Source organism: Sinocyclocheilus grahami, unplaced genomic scaffold, assembly GCF_001515645.1.
Source record: "Sinocyclocheilus grahami isolate Dianchi unplaced genomic scaffold, SAMN03320097.WGS_v1.1 scaffold124.1, whole genome shotgun sequence".
NCBI lineage: Eukaryota > Metazoa > Chordata > Actinopteri > Cypriniformes > Cyprinidae > Sinocyclocheilus > Sinocyclocheilus grahami.
In genome coordinates this window covers 1,419,663-1,436,164 of record NW_015505303.1, presented here as the reverse complement: position 1 = coordinate 1,436,164, position 16,502 = coordinate 1,419,663, and the positions used below count along the sequence as shown (strand labels likewise).

General features: G+C 36.2%; 1 protein-coding gene across 1 annotated transcript in view; it reads left to right on the top strand.

Annotated features, from left to right (window-relative positions):
* LOC107590100 (A disintegrin and metalloproteinase with thrombospondin motifs 2-like) overlaps window positions 1-16,502 on the top strand; it is a 77,357-nt gene that overhangs the window by 44,895 nt on the left and 15,960 nt on the right. The window contains exons 4-12 of the mRNA XM_016278715.1: window positions 4,816-5,018; window positions 10,648-10,731; window positions 11,388-11,544; window positions 11,764-11,869; window positions 12,937-13,080; window positions 13,190-13,322; window positions 14,567-14,680; window positions 14,777-14,922; window positions 15,011-15,186. Of these exons, the coding sequence (XP_016134201.1) occupies window positions 4,816-5,018; window positions 10,648-10,731; window positions 11,388-11,544; window positions 11,764-11,869; window positions 12,937-13,080; window positions 13,190-13,322; window positions 14,567-14,680; window positions 14,777-14,922; window positions 15,011-15,186 (1,263 nt within the window). The remainder of the gene's footprint in view (window positions 1-4,815; window positions 5,019-10,647; window positions 10,732-11,387; window positions 11,545-11,763; window positions 11,870-12,936; window positions 13,081-13,189; window positions 13,323-14,566; window positions 14,681-14,776; window positions 14,923-15,010; window positions 15,187-16,502) is intronic.

Sequence of the window (16,502 nt, the reverse complement as noted above, 5' to 3'; positions counted from 1 at the left end):
AATCATATCTAATTTGATTCAAAATTAACTTTACCATCAGGAATTTAAAAACTAAACAGTGTTTCTAAAGTATATTTATAAAAAAAAAAAAAATAGTCAAGCCATGCTTCCACTGACATATTCAAAGAGGATTTCTCCAGTTGTTAACAGATCCGAATGACTTTGATTTCATTTTCAAAGCAAAGGTTCTACTTGAAAGCTTCTAAAAGATTCGGTTTTCATTTTATCCTTGCAGTTTTTCGTGATGCTCCTGTTTCCTGAATACAAATAACCCTTGTGAGCTTGATATGTCAGAACTGACAAGCCTAGCACTCATTGATTCGAAGAATTATGATAATTGGCAACAGTTACTGACTGCCCGACCTTCATCAATATTCTATACATCAGCATTGCTCCTTGCAGACCGGCACTGGAAACCCCAGCTACAGTTGAAACGTCTATGACTTCAGGTCAGGGGATAACTAGGAGCAGACGTGGCCTCTCAGAATGGCAACCAGAATACAGGATGCTTGTTTGTAGCTTTCTATTTATAGTCAATAGCAAAAAAACACAGTGGCACAAGGCTATTACTCTTGAAATATGATGACTGTGGAATTCAATTGGGTGTCAGCTGACATTGTGATACTCGCTTGACTGTAACAATGTACAGTGTAGTAGCGCTACTTTACTGTCACTTCATGGTTTTACCTTAATCTACAAATAAAAATAGCGTACTATATTTTAGTTATTATAAGGGCTCATATGTTTTTAGAAATAAAATAAATGTTAAAAAATCCAATAATTTATCAATTAAACAGTATTAATCCATATTTTTCTGGCAAAAACATAATAAGTGGTTTGAATAAATTTCAGTTATGGGGACAGCATTAAATGTGAACAGGTACATTTATATTAAAGGGGTCATTGGATGCAAAATTCACTTTTACATGTTGTTTGAACTGAAATGTGTGTTGGCAGTGTGTGTACACAACCACCCTATAATGATAAAAATCCACCCAGTGGTTTTTTAAAAATCCACATAAATAATATCCCCTTCTCAGATTCGGGGATGTGTGATGTCACACAGACCCAGGTCCCTCCCACGATTGTTCATTGACACGGCCGTCTTACCTTAGACCTGCCCTGAGTGTTTGTCATCGATCTGCCATTGTTTCGTTGTTGGAGCAGATGTAGAAAAGAATGAGCGATTTAGGTGTTTTGTTGTTGGATGTAATAATGAGCATAGCAGTCATCATTTACTCCCGACATCTGATCCACTGAAGATGCAGTGGAGTACGTTTGTTGGGGAATGCAATCTGCCTAAATGCATCTATGTTCGCACAAATAATTTGTGATTCAGCTTCACCTCCAGAAGAAGCAAGTATAAGTTATTTTTTTCATAAATTTGGCAAATTGCATTTCCTAATAATGTGCTAGTTAGCAAGTTTCAAGATGAATGCGACTAAAGTTTACAGTCTCTCAGAGAACTGTGCGTCACCCCACGGAGGGAGAGGGGCGGGGATAGCAGAGCTCATTAGCATTTAAAGGGAAATACACTGAAACGGCTTGCTGTGAAAAGAGCTGTTTTTGACAGAGTAAAAAGGGTGTTGTTTTACACTACCATTGAGAAATTTTAACCAAAGTATGTTATAGACTTTTCATTAAGACCCTAAAGAATCATATCAACTTGTGGAAAATGGGCATCCAATGACCCCTTTAAATGCAATACAAAAACGCCTAAGATACAGTTGAGTAGAAATTTAGCCTAGGTATTGGAATCTGTGAATCAGTTGTGAATCTGTTCAATTAGATGAACAATCTAAAGTCGAATCGCACAATTAAAACTGAAACAATGGTACAAAATAGAATTTTAAGTGAATGAATATAGTAGAAAATACAGTTTTTTGCAAAAGATTCAATCATATACAAGTTTTTGGATAGTGTCAGGAGTATGTTATTGGAATCTGTAGATAAGAGTTGTGAATCTGTTCATTTAGATTAACTATCTAAACAAGAATCGGACCATTGAATCTAAAACAATGGTACAATAAAAACTTTAAGTGACTGAATATAGTATAAAAAAAACATATATCTGAAGGTTTTTTTTTGCAAAATATTCAAACATATACAAGTTTTGTGACAGTGTGGGGAGAATCTATTATCTTGAATCTGTGAATCAATATAAGAAAGCAGACTAATCGGTTCATTTAGATGAACCATCTAAACAAACTATTCACTAGAAATGTGAATAGGAAAAATATGAGAAAGCAGACCATTTAGCATGAACTAGAATGAATCAGACTTTCCAAAGCTACATATGAAAGTGAGGATGTTTAAGGTGAGTGTTTGCTTATTGCTTCAACAAATAAACTTATCATTTGATAAAGTAGCTCCTTACTACAAGGTACAGTACACACTTTGAAAATTATGAAAATAGCTGAACTGTTGTTGCAATGCTGGAAAATGTATTTAAGTTAGTAATACCACCATTTTTAGCTACACTAGGTACTCCTGATGTCAGTGCTGATTCTCCTTTAAAAATATTTTTTATTCTAAGCCAATACTTAACCTTTTCCATGACTCTGGCCTTTTGTGTTGATGTCCTGTTAATTGCCTCTGTCCTTGGTGTCATTCCAGCACTGGACGCACATTCACAGGTCACCTTAACATGCTAGTTCTTGTTTTCCAAAATCTAATTTGACTCCATGCTGAAAACTCCAGCATGAGTGAAAAGGACCAGCTTTGGTTTTCCACTAGTTTATTTCTAGTGTAATGTGCTTCTAAATACACATTGTGATGAACAGAGAGAGCAGATGTCTATTGCACAAACAGAGCCCATGACCCATTTTCATGTAAATTTGTCAACTTTGTCAAGCTAATAAACATTGCAAGATTACTCTAAATGTTAGTTTTTAGTGAATTTGTCTAGGATTTCTTATATTTGTTTGTTCTGCTGATTTTCTTCTTTTGCTAGCTTTTGCAGCATTTTCATTTATAAATGATTGTTGATGTCATGGCAGTAAACATTACTTTTTTTATGGTGTACTTGTTTCACTTCCCATTTTGTTTTGTGTGTCTGTGCTTGTTTAGTAACTAGCCAGATGTTTATGAAATTCTATTTTATTATTAAACATAAATGAGAAGTTTATGAGAAGATGTACACTGCTTTGCCTCTTCAGAACTGGGAACATTCATCAAGATCCCTCCATTCTGAACCACACAGACTATATTTACATATTACAAGTGCTATACTTGAGAAATAAAATCTGAAAGGAACCGAAGAAGAGCATTTGTTTGAATTACACTTTACACCAGCAGTGTTCACAGTCTAATTAAACTGCACATTAACAATTCTGTAAGTATTGATCTGGAAATCCAGAATCGCTGATCCTGGGGAAAAAAGTTTGTTTCTTGTATGCATTTAATTAGTTTTCATCTAAAAAGGTTGGATATTTTTATTGGTTAACGCAACACAAAAATGTTGGATCACTGTAGAAGTTGGGCTGGTAGCATAATGGTTAGGAATCAAGGCTGCTTTTCTAATTTATTTTGTCTTTAAGCATTTAAAAGTTCTTGAATAAAACTAACCAGCATTCGGGTGAATCACAACAGTGAGACATATGATTTGAAGAGAGCTATTTAGAAATTGGGCGGAGGGGGGTATCTGATTAGAGGTCAAAATGAGACACTGAAGTGCTCATCCTAAGATGGCTTGCAAATAACGCAACAGAATCTGAAACAACGGTACAATATAAAACTTTCAGTGATTGAATACAGTATAAAATTTCATATATTTTAAGTTTTTTACAAAATAATTAAACATACACAAGTTGTGTGACGAAAGAAGGTTCTAAAGGTAAGAAAGAGATGGTTCTTTAAAGAACCTTTGACTGAATGGTTCTTTGTGGAACCAAAAATGGTTCTTCTATGGCATCTCTGTGAAGAACTTTTTAAAGCACCTTTATTTTTAAGAGTGTATCAGGAAAATCAGTTATGTCATTTACAATGCTCGATAGGAGTGGGTGGTCACTTTTGAGCAATTTTGCTGGAATTCTGGTTTCCATAGTAACAGCGACTTCTCTGATTGGTAAAATCACCCTTCTGGATTATCTCATTACTTCTGAATAAATTAAGAAATTAAATCGGAACATCAAATGGCATATAAAATTTGTAATCATAAGGTTTACCACCTTGGGAAGAAACATCAAATTTCTTTCAGAACATACAGACTGAAGTCTGTGAAGCAAGCACATTGCAGTGACTTACGAATGTTTTGGACACAATACCAAGTACCATGTAAATACCATTGTAAATAAATATGATAATTGAGCATTTTAATAAGGGAAGTCAAAGGCAAGATATCACTGAATTGGTACAGTATCATTTTTCTGCCTGTCATCTATTTAGTTCTCTCTCACCTCACACTGTCCCTCGCTCGAGCAGTTTTGGCACAGGCAGAGCCTGAGAGACATGCCTCAGTGGCACCCAGTCTGAACATGAAAGCTTTTGGAGTTGTGAGAGTGTTTGTGCCGTGTATTAGGTGACAAGAGAGAGAATCTGCTGAATGAAATGAGAAACAAACTACCACTGTTTTTGTTTATCGTTGTACAGCTATTTTCAAATTATGCAATGGGCTGAAACATTTTTTTTTCTTAATCTTAATCTACAGTATGAACAGTATACAATGGGCAATTTAGTTTCAGTGTCTCAGTTAAATTTCCCTTCTTCATGATGTTACGTTTAAATGAGTCATATCATACACTTTTTATTATGATTATCATGATTCCTCATGACCTTTTTAAATTATATTAAATAATTTTTGTGAATTTTTTGCAGGTTCACCTCTGGGTCTTCAGGCTGGATTGGAGTATTTACCCCACCATGTTAAGAAGAAAATAAAGAGCAACACGCGAACACGCAGAGAGACTTATGAAGATGAGATATTTAACATCGAGGTTCTCTTGGGAGTGGACTGCTCTGTGGTGATGTTTCACGGCAGAGAGCACATCCAGAAGTACCTCCTGACCCTCATGAATATTGTAAGTTTCCCAAATCCCATTAGAAAGGATTGAAGCTTGAGGTGGTGGCTAATAGTTACAGTACTGAGTTGACCTTTATGGCCTATTATCATATGTAACGCACAAATAGTCTTTTTGATGCATACTCTTAAAAAATATAGGTTCTTTATTGGCTTCTATGGTTCCATGAAGAACATTTAACATCCATGGAAGCTTTGCATTGCGCAAAAGGTTCTGGAAAAAGATTATTTAGATTATTATAATGTTCTTCACACTACACTAAAAGTGCCAAAAGAGGGTTTTTGTATCAATGCAATATAGAAGGAACATTCTGGGTTCCCCAAAGAAAATTTCTGTGAACAGTTCTTAAAAGAACCATTTTCTTCTTAGTGTAAGGAACATTTTAATAATCTGAATAATCATTTCCATTTGAAAGAACCTTATGTCCAGTGGAAAGATTACATGTATATTAAAGGTTTTTCATGGAAGAATGCCAGTTAAGAATCCTTCACTGAAACATTTTTGGGGAAATTGCATCGCTGCAAAACCCCCCTTTTGTAAGCTTTATTTTTAAAGGGGTCATATGATGCGATTTCACGTTTCCCTTTCTCTTTGGAGTGTTACAAGCTGATTGTGCATAGATAAGATCCCTGAAGTTGCGAAGACTAAAGTCTCAAAACCAAAGAGATATTCTTTATCAAAGTTAAGACTCTGCCACACCCCCCTAAAACGGCTCGTTCTAACACGCCCCCACATATCTACCTCACTATGTGGAAATATTAGCATAATGCCGCCCAAATGTGCACGCAAAGAAAGAAGGCGTGGTTTCAGTATCTGCAGTTAGTGTTGAAGCAGCCATGTCAGGGAGACGCTGTGTGTTTCTAGGCGAAAGCAGATGCATTTAGGAATCTTTAAGATGTATTACAACAGAACAGCAATGCATTTTATGGACGACCGTTTCGTGAACCTAGGAGAGGAGGTAATTCTGACTTTGCTATGACAATCTGGTGCTTCTGAATCAGTTACTGAATCATCACTGTGTCTGTCACGCAACTCTGTTCCCCTTTCGGGCTCTGTCTTTACATTTATTTTGAAAGATGAAGCTCGCGATTATGGTAAGGGGCGTTACATTTCCGACGAGTGCTTGTGGTGTTCGGTCAATCACAATGCACTGGGTCAGCTGGCCAATCAGAGCAGACTGCGCTTGTCGGAAGGAGGGACTTTGTAGAAAACGAAGCGTTTGAGAGAGGCGGGGCATAGAGGACCTACAATAATGTACAGTATTTGAAAAAGAATGTGTTTTTTGAACATTAAAGCATGTCAACATATTCTGTTACACCAAATACACAAAATAATGATCTTTAAAAAAGCATCATATGACCCCTTTAAGAGTGTTGGGAAAGTGTCCATCTACTATAAGTTACTTTGAATAAAATAAGTTAGCTTAATGGCATTTGCTAAATTAGGCATCAGCTAAATGACCAGTAATTTAGCCTCAGGAACTTATTGGTTATGTAAAAAAAATCAACATTTATCCAAAATACATTACTTTTCAGACAGCGCTATGGTTATTTACAATCATGATTTTATCATACAGACATTCACATGAATTACTTCATATTCAAACAAAGAATTTGGCATTCCTGTATACATTAAGGCTTGATGGTTGGATGTTGATCCAAACCTCCATCCATCTCCCTGACAACTGCTCTGAGTCAAGAAATTACATCCACATCCCTGACAAGGTTTCCTACCTGAAAGATTGATGTACTTGAGATCCTCGACAAGACCAGACTCGCAATGAACTTGCTGTCGACCCTTCACAACTAAACATTTTCTGACTTCCCCATCTGATTTTCTTTTTCATTTTGATTAATTTTTTGCCAAAAATGTCACAAAAACAGACCCAAATGCATAGGCGGAGTTTCACTTTTATGCTTGGGGGGGCACCCACTGGCAGATGAGCCACGAACACTTTTTAATATCTTCTACATTTCATATATCTATATAACATATAACATTCGACATTAAAAAACACAAAAAAACATACCTATTGCAGAAAAGCCGCCTCTTTTTTCCGAATTGCGTAGATGACCACTGTCTTTCTTTCACTATCTCTTCTCTTCTTATAGTTTTTCAGTCAAATCGTTCTCTATGTGCAGTAAGAAAGATCTGAGAATCTGTCCTGTGCCACTGAAGATCGGAGCCAGATTCTCCTCATAAATGAGAAACTTTCTGATGTAGCTGAACCAATGGGCAGCGTAAGTGTAAACTGCAGTAATCTGAAAAAGTTTAGATATTTGTCCTTCCGTAGCCTACTTCATCTTTAAGTTTCTCAAGTGTAATCGGCGATGCGATCGCACATTTCACAAGATCCATTTCAGCTGTCACAAGCCGAGGGTGAATCTTAAGGCTTGCGTACATGCTTAAACTGAATACTGCATCACACGCCACACTCAAGGCCATCGCTTCAAATCGCCTGTGCAATTGAGCCAGAAATGACTCAGTCCACCACATTTTTATTAGCGGGTTTATAAAAAAAAAACAATGAATATTTGTTAACTTGCTAAATCGGGAAAATAACGAAAAGAGAGTCCTCTCATGTCCTCTAAAGTTGAGAATTATTCGCAACTCGCGAGGATATGGTGCTTAAATAATTAATTTAGCCCAAAACTTACTTATTCTAACCACTAAAATAATAAGATAATACAAATAAAATTAGAAAATGTGAATTCTTTAATTTTTATATTTTATTCATAGCTCAGACAAAATCATTATTGGCTCTCGTCTGGGGGGGCAGTGCCCCCCCAGCCCCCCCTAAACTCCGCCTATGCCCAAATGCTTGACCGATGTCCCATAGTCCATTTGAAAATACTTAACACCTACTTTTTCCAATGCATTGCTTAGGTGTAACAAACCTCATAATTGCCTTTAAATGCCTGTGACAATAAACTAGATGTGTTTTGCTTAGGTAGCTAACTATAAACAAGAATTGGAGTGTTTACTCTGTTTTAGTGCCCCTTGTGGCAATGTCCAAAATGTTCATATTTGTGTTCTGTTATGAACTGCAGTCTGACATTTTGTAATGCAACAACACACTAAATTGAATTTGTGTAGCTAGAGCAGTTGTCATTCTTGTACTTTGGGTATTCAAGTGACTGGACAGCGATTCCAAAGCTCTTGCAACTTTTCAACTCTATCCTTGTAATTCCCTCACTGTTCATTTTTGTTTACACGGTGGTCCCATTGCTAAGCAGAAGACAAGCTCCAATGGAAGACCTTGCTGCATTATTAATTTAGTCCTAATGATTTTCTGGCACTTTGGCCTCTTACTCGTCAATTAGCTACCTGCCAGCTACAGGCAGAGATCTAGACTAATAAAATACTGACAGGGTCCTGGAGAGGGCCAGAGACAGCCAGTGCTAATGAGAGACTGGCTGTTTAAGGTGATTAGTACGGTGTGTGTGTGTTTGTGTGTGTGGGAAAGAAGAGAAAAAAACAAGAGAGTATGTGCTGATAATAGTCATTTATGTGCCAGGTTACAGAGCTGTCATTACTGAGTGCCTGAGTAGATACATGGTTTCAGGTGGGAACAGGGTTACCTGGCACTGTTTCTCAGAAACTAATATTTCAGCTGTTTTCGTGCTTAGCAACAATGATAATGAACTGTCACCTTAACAACAGGGATACATATCTTTATTTTTTTATAAATATGTAATAATGTTAATTTAAATGTAATATAAAATGAAATGTTGAATATAATATTAAATACATTAAAACTCACAATTTGGTTACTCTAAAATGCATACATACTGTATATTTTTCATCAGACATTCCTGACATGTCAATAAATTGTCTTCATATTAAAACATTTTACATATTGAAATATCAAAAGGATTTTAAAAACAGATATTTTCCATATTGTCTGTATATATGTGTAAATGCTTATACACGTGATTTATAATTAGTATTCCTGTTAGTCAAATCTGAGATTAAATACACACACATACACACTTATCTAAAGTTTAGTTGGTAGCACTTTATTTTAAGGTCCAGTTCTCACTATTAACTAGTTGCTTATTAGCATGCCTATTACTAGCATATTGGCTGTTTATTAGTACTTATAAAGCACATATTATAAATAGCCTTTTTCTGCATGATCATATTCTAGATCCCATAATCCTAAACCTAACAACTATTGAAGCAAAAGTCATAGTTAATAGTTAGTTATTAGTGAGAATTGGTCCGTAAACTAATGTGTGATCATTTAGTTTTATTGACAAAACAAGTGGTATTATGAGTAATAAGCATCTAATTGTATCTTTTTGTATTCTGGGGAGGTTTTGAGTGTTTTAGGGGAAACTATAGCTAGAATCTCTCTCTTTTGCTAAGTGTCTGCTCTCCGTAATTAGACTAAGATTTTTAAACAGCCTCTAGTCGAGCTGTCATCTATCTGTCACTGTCTTTGTTTGTGAGTGTGTGTGTGTGGTTCAGTGTTTCTTTTCTTTCTCAACACTCTGGTCATCTTGGTGAAGCCTCAGCACCTTCCCAGGTTGCCCCAGGGTATTGTGTAAATGAGTGGAGAGAAGTCTTATGTAAGCATGGTAAAAGGATCAAATATGTGTGTTTTTTATGAAGGGATGCAGATATGCATGTCATGCTTGCTTATTTATTTATTTATTTATTTATTCATATATAAATTTATAATAAACCCTCCACCTCCCCCAGCTCCACATGTCTAGAGAATTTATGTATGTTTATTTACGCAGCAGCAGCATATCTTACATGCTCACAGCAGCATGTCTGTGTATCTGTTGGCAGTAGCAAGTCCGCACTTGAGTGTCAGCATGCATAACAAATGTTGTCCATCATAGTCTTGTGTAGCCAGACCTTCAAACTGATAGCGTGATGTCTAAGTCTGCCAAGACCAAATACATAAAAACTATTCAGAGATGACAGAGATTTGTTACCTGCAAATATTTACATACAATTATATATATTTTTAATTATTATTATTTTTTTATCTGAATGTATAATAGACATAGCGCTTCTACAAATATATAAATATCTGAACACATGTGCAGGCACCAGTAAATAATGACTCAGCCCTTATGAAAATTAACCATGCTTTTATAATTGTAAAAGTGTAGAAATCATGTTTTCTGTTTCTTTTTTTTGTTTGTTTTGGTGTAATGATTACCATTTGTATAACTACAGTTTTACTACAAATACCACGGTTAAACTACGAGTAGCACAGCAAAACCATGGTTAATTTGTGGATACCATGGTTTAACTATAGTAACCATGTTTTTTGGGTTTTATTTGTATTGTAGTAAAACCATGGTTCATTTTTGTAAGGGAGGGTTCAGGGTTCACCTTTAAATCCTTCTCAAGGTGACTGTATGGGTAAGTGCTGTGCATTTTTCAGCTTACAGGCAGTAAACTCTGCTTTTTCCTGTTAAACTCTCTAACTTCTCAAAATGCCTCTGGCACTGTGACAGTTTTTCCTGCCTACATAATTTTCGTAGCCGTGTTATTGTCCAGACGAATTACACATCCATTCGTCACATCTAGGCTCTCTGTAGTAAGGTTATGTTTGTTTTGCATTTCTACTTGTTTAGCCTTTGTTTTCTTATGAATTGTTCCACAGGTGAATGAGATTTATCAGGACAGCTCCCTGGGTGCCCATATTAATGTTGTCCTGGTTAGAATCATGATGCTCTGCTCCTCCAAGGTAAGACGGCATCAGCCAGCTTCCTTCTGAAACTTTGTTGGATGACTGTGGTTGTATCAGCAGCACTTCAAAGTACGAAAATACCTTATCTATTAAAAAATTTCTAGTTATGACTCCAGTAGCTGTCCAACAGAGACTGTATTGAAGTATAATTCTGGTATCTATATCCAAGGAAATGTTTCGCCACTGTAGCCAAGGTTGATTCAAAGTTGTTGATTGCAAATGATTTAAAATTAAAAACTGAGAACACTGTTTAAAAAAATTAATAAGTAAATAAATAGCATACTGAAATTGAAAAAGTTTGCTTATTGACTTCTAGGTACAAAGTGGTGCTAAAGTCCTGTCCAGCAGGTTTAAGTTTCTTTATTCTTTGGACCACTTTGCATTTAATTTCTGAATTAATTAATTAAAAAATAAACTATGAAAGCTCAAGTAGAACTCTAACATCAAACTGTAGAAAATTACAAAAGTTTTCTCTTGAAAACATGTGCAAAATGATACAAAAAATTGGTTAGAAATGTATAAATGTTAAAATGTTATAGCATTAATAGATTTGGCTTAAGCATTCTAATACTGAAATTTTCAAATTTCTGAAACTAAATTGTTTCAATTAACAATGTCCGGTATTAACCTATGATTTGTGTTGGTATTGTCAGTCCATGGGTTTGATTGAGCTGGGCAACGCTTCTCAGAGTCTGGAGAATGTCTGCCGCTGGGCCTTCCTGCAGCAAAAAGAGGACAAGAATGATGCAGAATACCACGATCATGCCATTTTCCTCACCAGACAAGAGTTTGGGCCCACTGGCATGCAAGGTAATACTTTTGGATTCCATGAACTTACATGTAAACATGACATGATGTATGTACAGTACATGAAGAATCTCAGATATGCAGACTAATTAAAATTCATGTAACAGGGCGAATGAACTGTACCATATGTACCATACTTTTTTTTTTTCAGAGAGACTTGCCAATTTGAGCCAGCATAAACAACAGACCATTGACGACAATTTATCTTCCCTCTCTTTTCAGGTTATGCTCCTGTGACAGGAATGTGTCACCCTGTGAGAAGTTGCACTCTGAACCATGAGGATGGCTTCTCGTCTGCTTTTGTTGTGGCCCATGAGACAGGACATGTGTGAGAAAAACCATCCTCCATAATATTCCACCACCGACCAGTGTTTGAGAAGCTAGTATGAAAGTGTCAAGCCCTAAGTTAATCATAAAAACTAGTAGTTCAACCCAAATCAAGCCGCTAAGTATTTACAGTTCATACCACAAATAAAAGTTAATGGTGCACTAAGCGATTTTCACCAAACAATGTTTATATTTGAAAGCACCAAAACAAACATGCCCATATCCCAACAGGACCTTGTCCCGATTTTGATATCTCTGCCCCACGAGTACATACACAACCCTGGCATAACGATGATCTTGGAAACAAACGAAGATGACACACAAGCATATTCAAACAAAAGCCAGCACAGATAAGTTGTGTGAAACAATGCAAAATCAGCGTTACTCACCTATCCAGAAGAAACAACACAACCTCGGCATCCGATTCAAGCCCTTTCCGCTCCTTTAGTTCTCTCCACCACTGAAAAACTGCTCCGATATGTACGCGGGCCCTACCTCTTGCCTGATCGTAATCCTTCTTTTTAATGTTTTGTTCTTCCGATATTTTCCTCTTTTTTATCTGCCATCTCTCTCTATCTAATGTCGATCTGCTAATATCCATCCTGTGTACTCAAATTGAGCGCTCTCTTCTCTCTATCATTACAAGACACGCCCCTTACTGCTGATTGGCTACAAGTGTGTTTTGGGACACAGTGTGGTCAAAAGCGTTTTTCAGATATTGCTTAGTGCACCTTTAACTATATTGAAGCTATTGGGTGGACGGTAATATCTTTGAATATCATTTTAATTATTATTATTTTTTTAATTAGAGAAGTATTTATCTGCCACAAAAACAATCAATAAAAGATAGAAAGTTCTGTCATTTACATTTCTAAATATTTGATCATATTTTGTCATCGCAAACAAAGATGTGTATATGTTGTATAATATATTATATATTACATTGTATAATAATATACATAATATTTGTTACATATATCCATTCTCTCACCCACATTTCCATTCAGTACAGAAGATGATTGTATAGACTGAGTGAGTGAATGTGTGCTTGTTATTTATTATATTTAGACTGGGGATGGAGCACGACGGCCAGGCAAATGAGTGCGGGGATGAGGTTCCCATGGGGAGTATAATGGCTCCTCTGGTTCAAGCAGCCTTCCACCGCTTTCATTGGTCCCGATGCAGTCAACAGGAGCTCAGGCGATACCTCAAGTGAGTTAATTGGTTATGGTAGCTTCCTGCTTTGTAGTATATGAATATATTCTGTTATTCATCCTGTTCCTTGATTACAAGTTCTAAGATAGTACTATTACTCATGCAGTACATATGACTGTCTGCGTGATGAACCCTTTGATCATGAATGGCCAACTCTGCCCCAGCTGCCTGGTCTGCATTACTCTATGAACGACCAGTGCCGCTTTGACTTCGGCATGGGCTACATGATGTGCACTGCGGTGAGTGAAAGAGAGACTTTGTCACACCAACTAACCTGACATGCCATCTCACTCCACATTCAACCACATAAACTAGTTAGATCTATAGTTAGTAAATCTGGCAATGCAGTATACTGAGTCCAAGTTAAGATAATGAAATGTGACCCTGGACCACAAAACCAGTCTTAAGTCGCTGGGGTATATTTGTAGCAATAGCCAAAAATACATTGTATGGGTCAAACTTGTAGATTTTTCTTTTATGCCAAAAATCATTAGGATATTAAGTAATGATCATGTTCCATGAAGATATTTTGTAAATGTCTTTCCGTAAATATATCAAAACTAAATTTTTTATTAGTAATATGCATTGCTAAGGACTTCATTTGGACAACTTTAAAGGCGATTTTCTCAATATTTTGATTTTATTTGCACCCTCAAATTCCAGATATTCAAATAGTTGTATCTCGACCAAATATTGTCCTATCATAACAAACCATACATCTATGAAAAGTTTATTTATTCAGCTTTCAGATGATGTATAAATCTCAATTTTGTAAATTGTCACTTAAGACTGGTTTTGTGGTCCAGGGTGACAAATAATACTGAAAATGTAGAATGTTTGTTTTTATTTGAACCTCAAAGTTTTAGATTTTTTTCAAGCATTTCAAATAGAGGAAAGCCATGACATATAATTATGATTTTAAGAAAATCTCAATAAAATGAAGACTATTTAAGATTTTGCACTATGTCTAGGTGACAAATCAAATGTAATCAAATTATTATATTGATCACTATTTGTACAGACAATCATGTTCTTGCTTCCTTTTTTAATCATCATGAGTATCTGTCTGATCTACATATTTATTATTATTTATAAAGTATTAATTATTAGTTATTAACTGTTCTCATAGATGCACATTTGTACTTTCAGTATTCTTAAGGATTGTGTATTGACAACGAATTTCTGACACATTAAATAAAACATTTTGCCCATTAATGGTTTCCTGTTATGAAAAAATTTTAATATGATAAATTTGAAAAATAATGCAAAATAGAAACATTTCTGGACTATTGGACTGCACTTTGTATGTTCAGCATCCTCTATAATATGAAATAATGTTGTTTATGCAGGTGCAAGCATGCAGATAATTCATCTGCAAACAAGAAAAGCTAAATAAAACTATTTAAAAAAAAGACTCCTGCCACTTATCTGGGCTGGTCACATGGTCTGTGTGTATGAATGCGAGCATGGCTGTTTCTTTTAGTACAGCACCTACGATCCTTGCAAGCAGCTGTGGTGCAGCCACCCCGAGAACCCTTTCTTCTGCAAGACCAAGAAGGGCCCTCCTATCGATGGGACCAAGTGTGCAACAGGAAAGGTTAGACCTTATACTCAGAACCTGAGCATATACCCAGAACCAGAATACCAGATACCATTTTCACATTCTTTTCTCCCTCTCTCTTTCTTTCTCCAGCACTGTTTTAAGGGTCACTGTATCAAGCTGACGCCAGACATTCTTAGGCAAGATGGCCACTGGGGTCAGTGGACCAAGTTTGGCTCCTGTTCTCGTACCTGTGGTGGTGGAGTATGGTTCCGAACTCGAGAGTGTAATAACCCAATGTTAGTGTCTTCAAATCGGTGAAAGTGGTATTCTCATGTTCTCACATTTCACCTCTGTTGACTTGAACAAATCTGTTCTATGTTGTAGTCCGGCCAACGGGGGGCGCACTTGTTATGGAAACAACTATGAGTTCCAGCTCTGTAACTTGGAGGATTGTGCAAAGGCCCTGGCTGACTTTAGAGAGGAGCAGTGCATAATGTGGAACCCCCACTTTGAGCATGAGGGCACCAAACACCATTGGTTGCCCTACGAGCACCCTGAACGTGAGTGATGAGCTGATTTATTTAGTGTTATTCCTTTCCAGATCATTTTCCGTTTTTGTTCAGTCTCATATTATGCTGGCGAAAAAGACATTGGCACAGTCACATGGTATTTTACTCCTCATTTTAATGCTTCCTGATGTCCGCCATGTGTCTTGGACCCTGTTCATCTTTCTTTCAAAGAAATGTGCTTTTTAAATATCATTCACAAAGCTACTTTTTCTGTAAATGTTTCCATAACGTAAGAGCTAAGAAATATGTATTTGTATTTTATGTGCCATATAGAATCACAATTTTTTTGCGTTTTAGTGGCTTTACGCTTCTGCATTTTGTGTTATCGGTAATACGTACAATAAGGTTTCATTTTTTTTACATTAGTTAACTACATTAGTTAGCATGAACTAACAATGAACAATACTTCTATAGCATTTCTTAATCTTAATTAATGTTAATCTCAACATTTGCCAGTACATTTTTGAGATCAAAAGTTAGTTAATGCACTGTTAACTAGCACAAACATTTTTTCCACAGGGAAAAATAAATAAATAAATTTAATAGCGGCTTTTTATCTGACAAGTCTGACTTTTTTTCTCATAACTGCAAGTTCATATCTTATAATTCCGACTTTTCTTCTCAGAACTGAGAGATAAAAATTTTTTACAAGTCTTTATGTCGTGCCACCAAAACCTTAATGCAGAACAACAAAGAAAATGGAACATAAATTCATGGAAAGGAGGTGGCTTCAGAAAGAGTAATAGGGCTGTTACTTAACTGAAGAGTTGGTCTTAGCTGCTTGGAAAAATTCCCCAAAAGTTTGGCCCAGTCATTGAGAAGGGCATCAGCCAAGAGCTGGACAGCAGCGGTTGGAAGAAAGGCACATGGAAATGTGATTAAGCAGCAACGGCATCTCCAGTTATCCGCTGGGACTGAATTACTGCTACAGTAAAGGGAATGCAGGTAGCCAGCTAATAACCACTCCAGCCTCCTGCTCTACTGCTGAGAGGAGTAAACAATCTTGTTTTCACTGCACATACAGCAAGAACAATGTTGCAGTGGAGACACTGGTTTTTGTTTTTTCTATTTAAATATTTTTTATGATTATTTATGTAGCAAACACCTTTTAAGACTCTAAAATAATTATCATTACATCACAAATCTGATATCAGTGGCATTCTTACTAAATCTATCCATATGAATTGTCTAGATGTAGCAATGTAATTGATTAGTACTTATATGGTATATATATGTAAAGTGTGGTTGTAGCACGCATACATTTTAAAACATTCTATCAACCTGATTGCTTACTTTTCACAAGTATT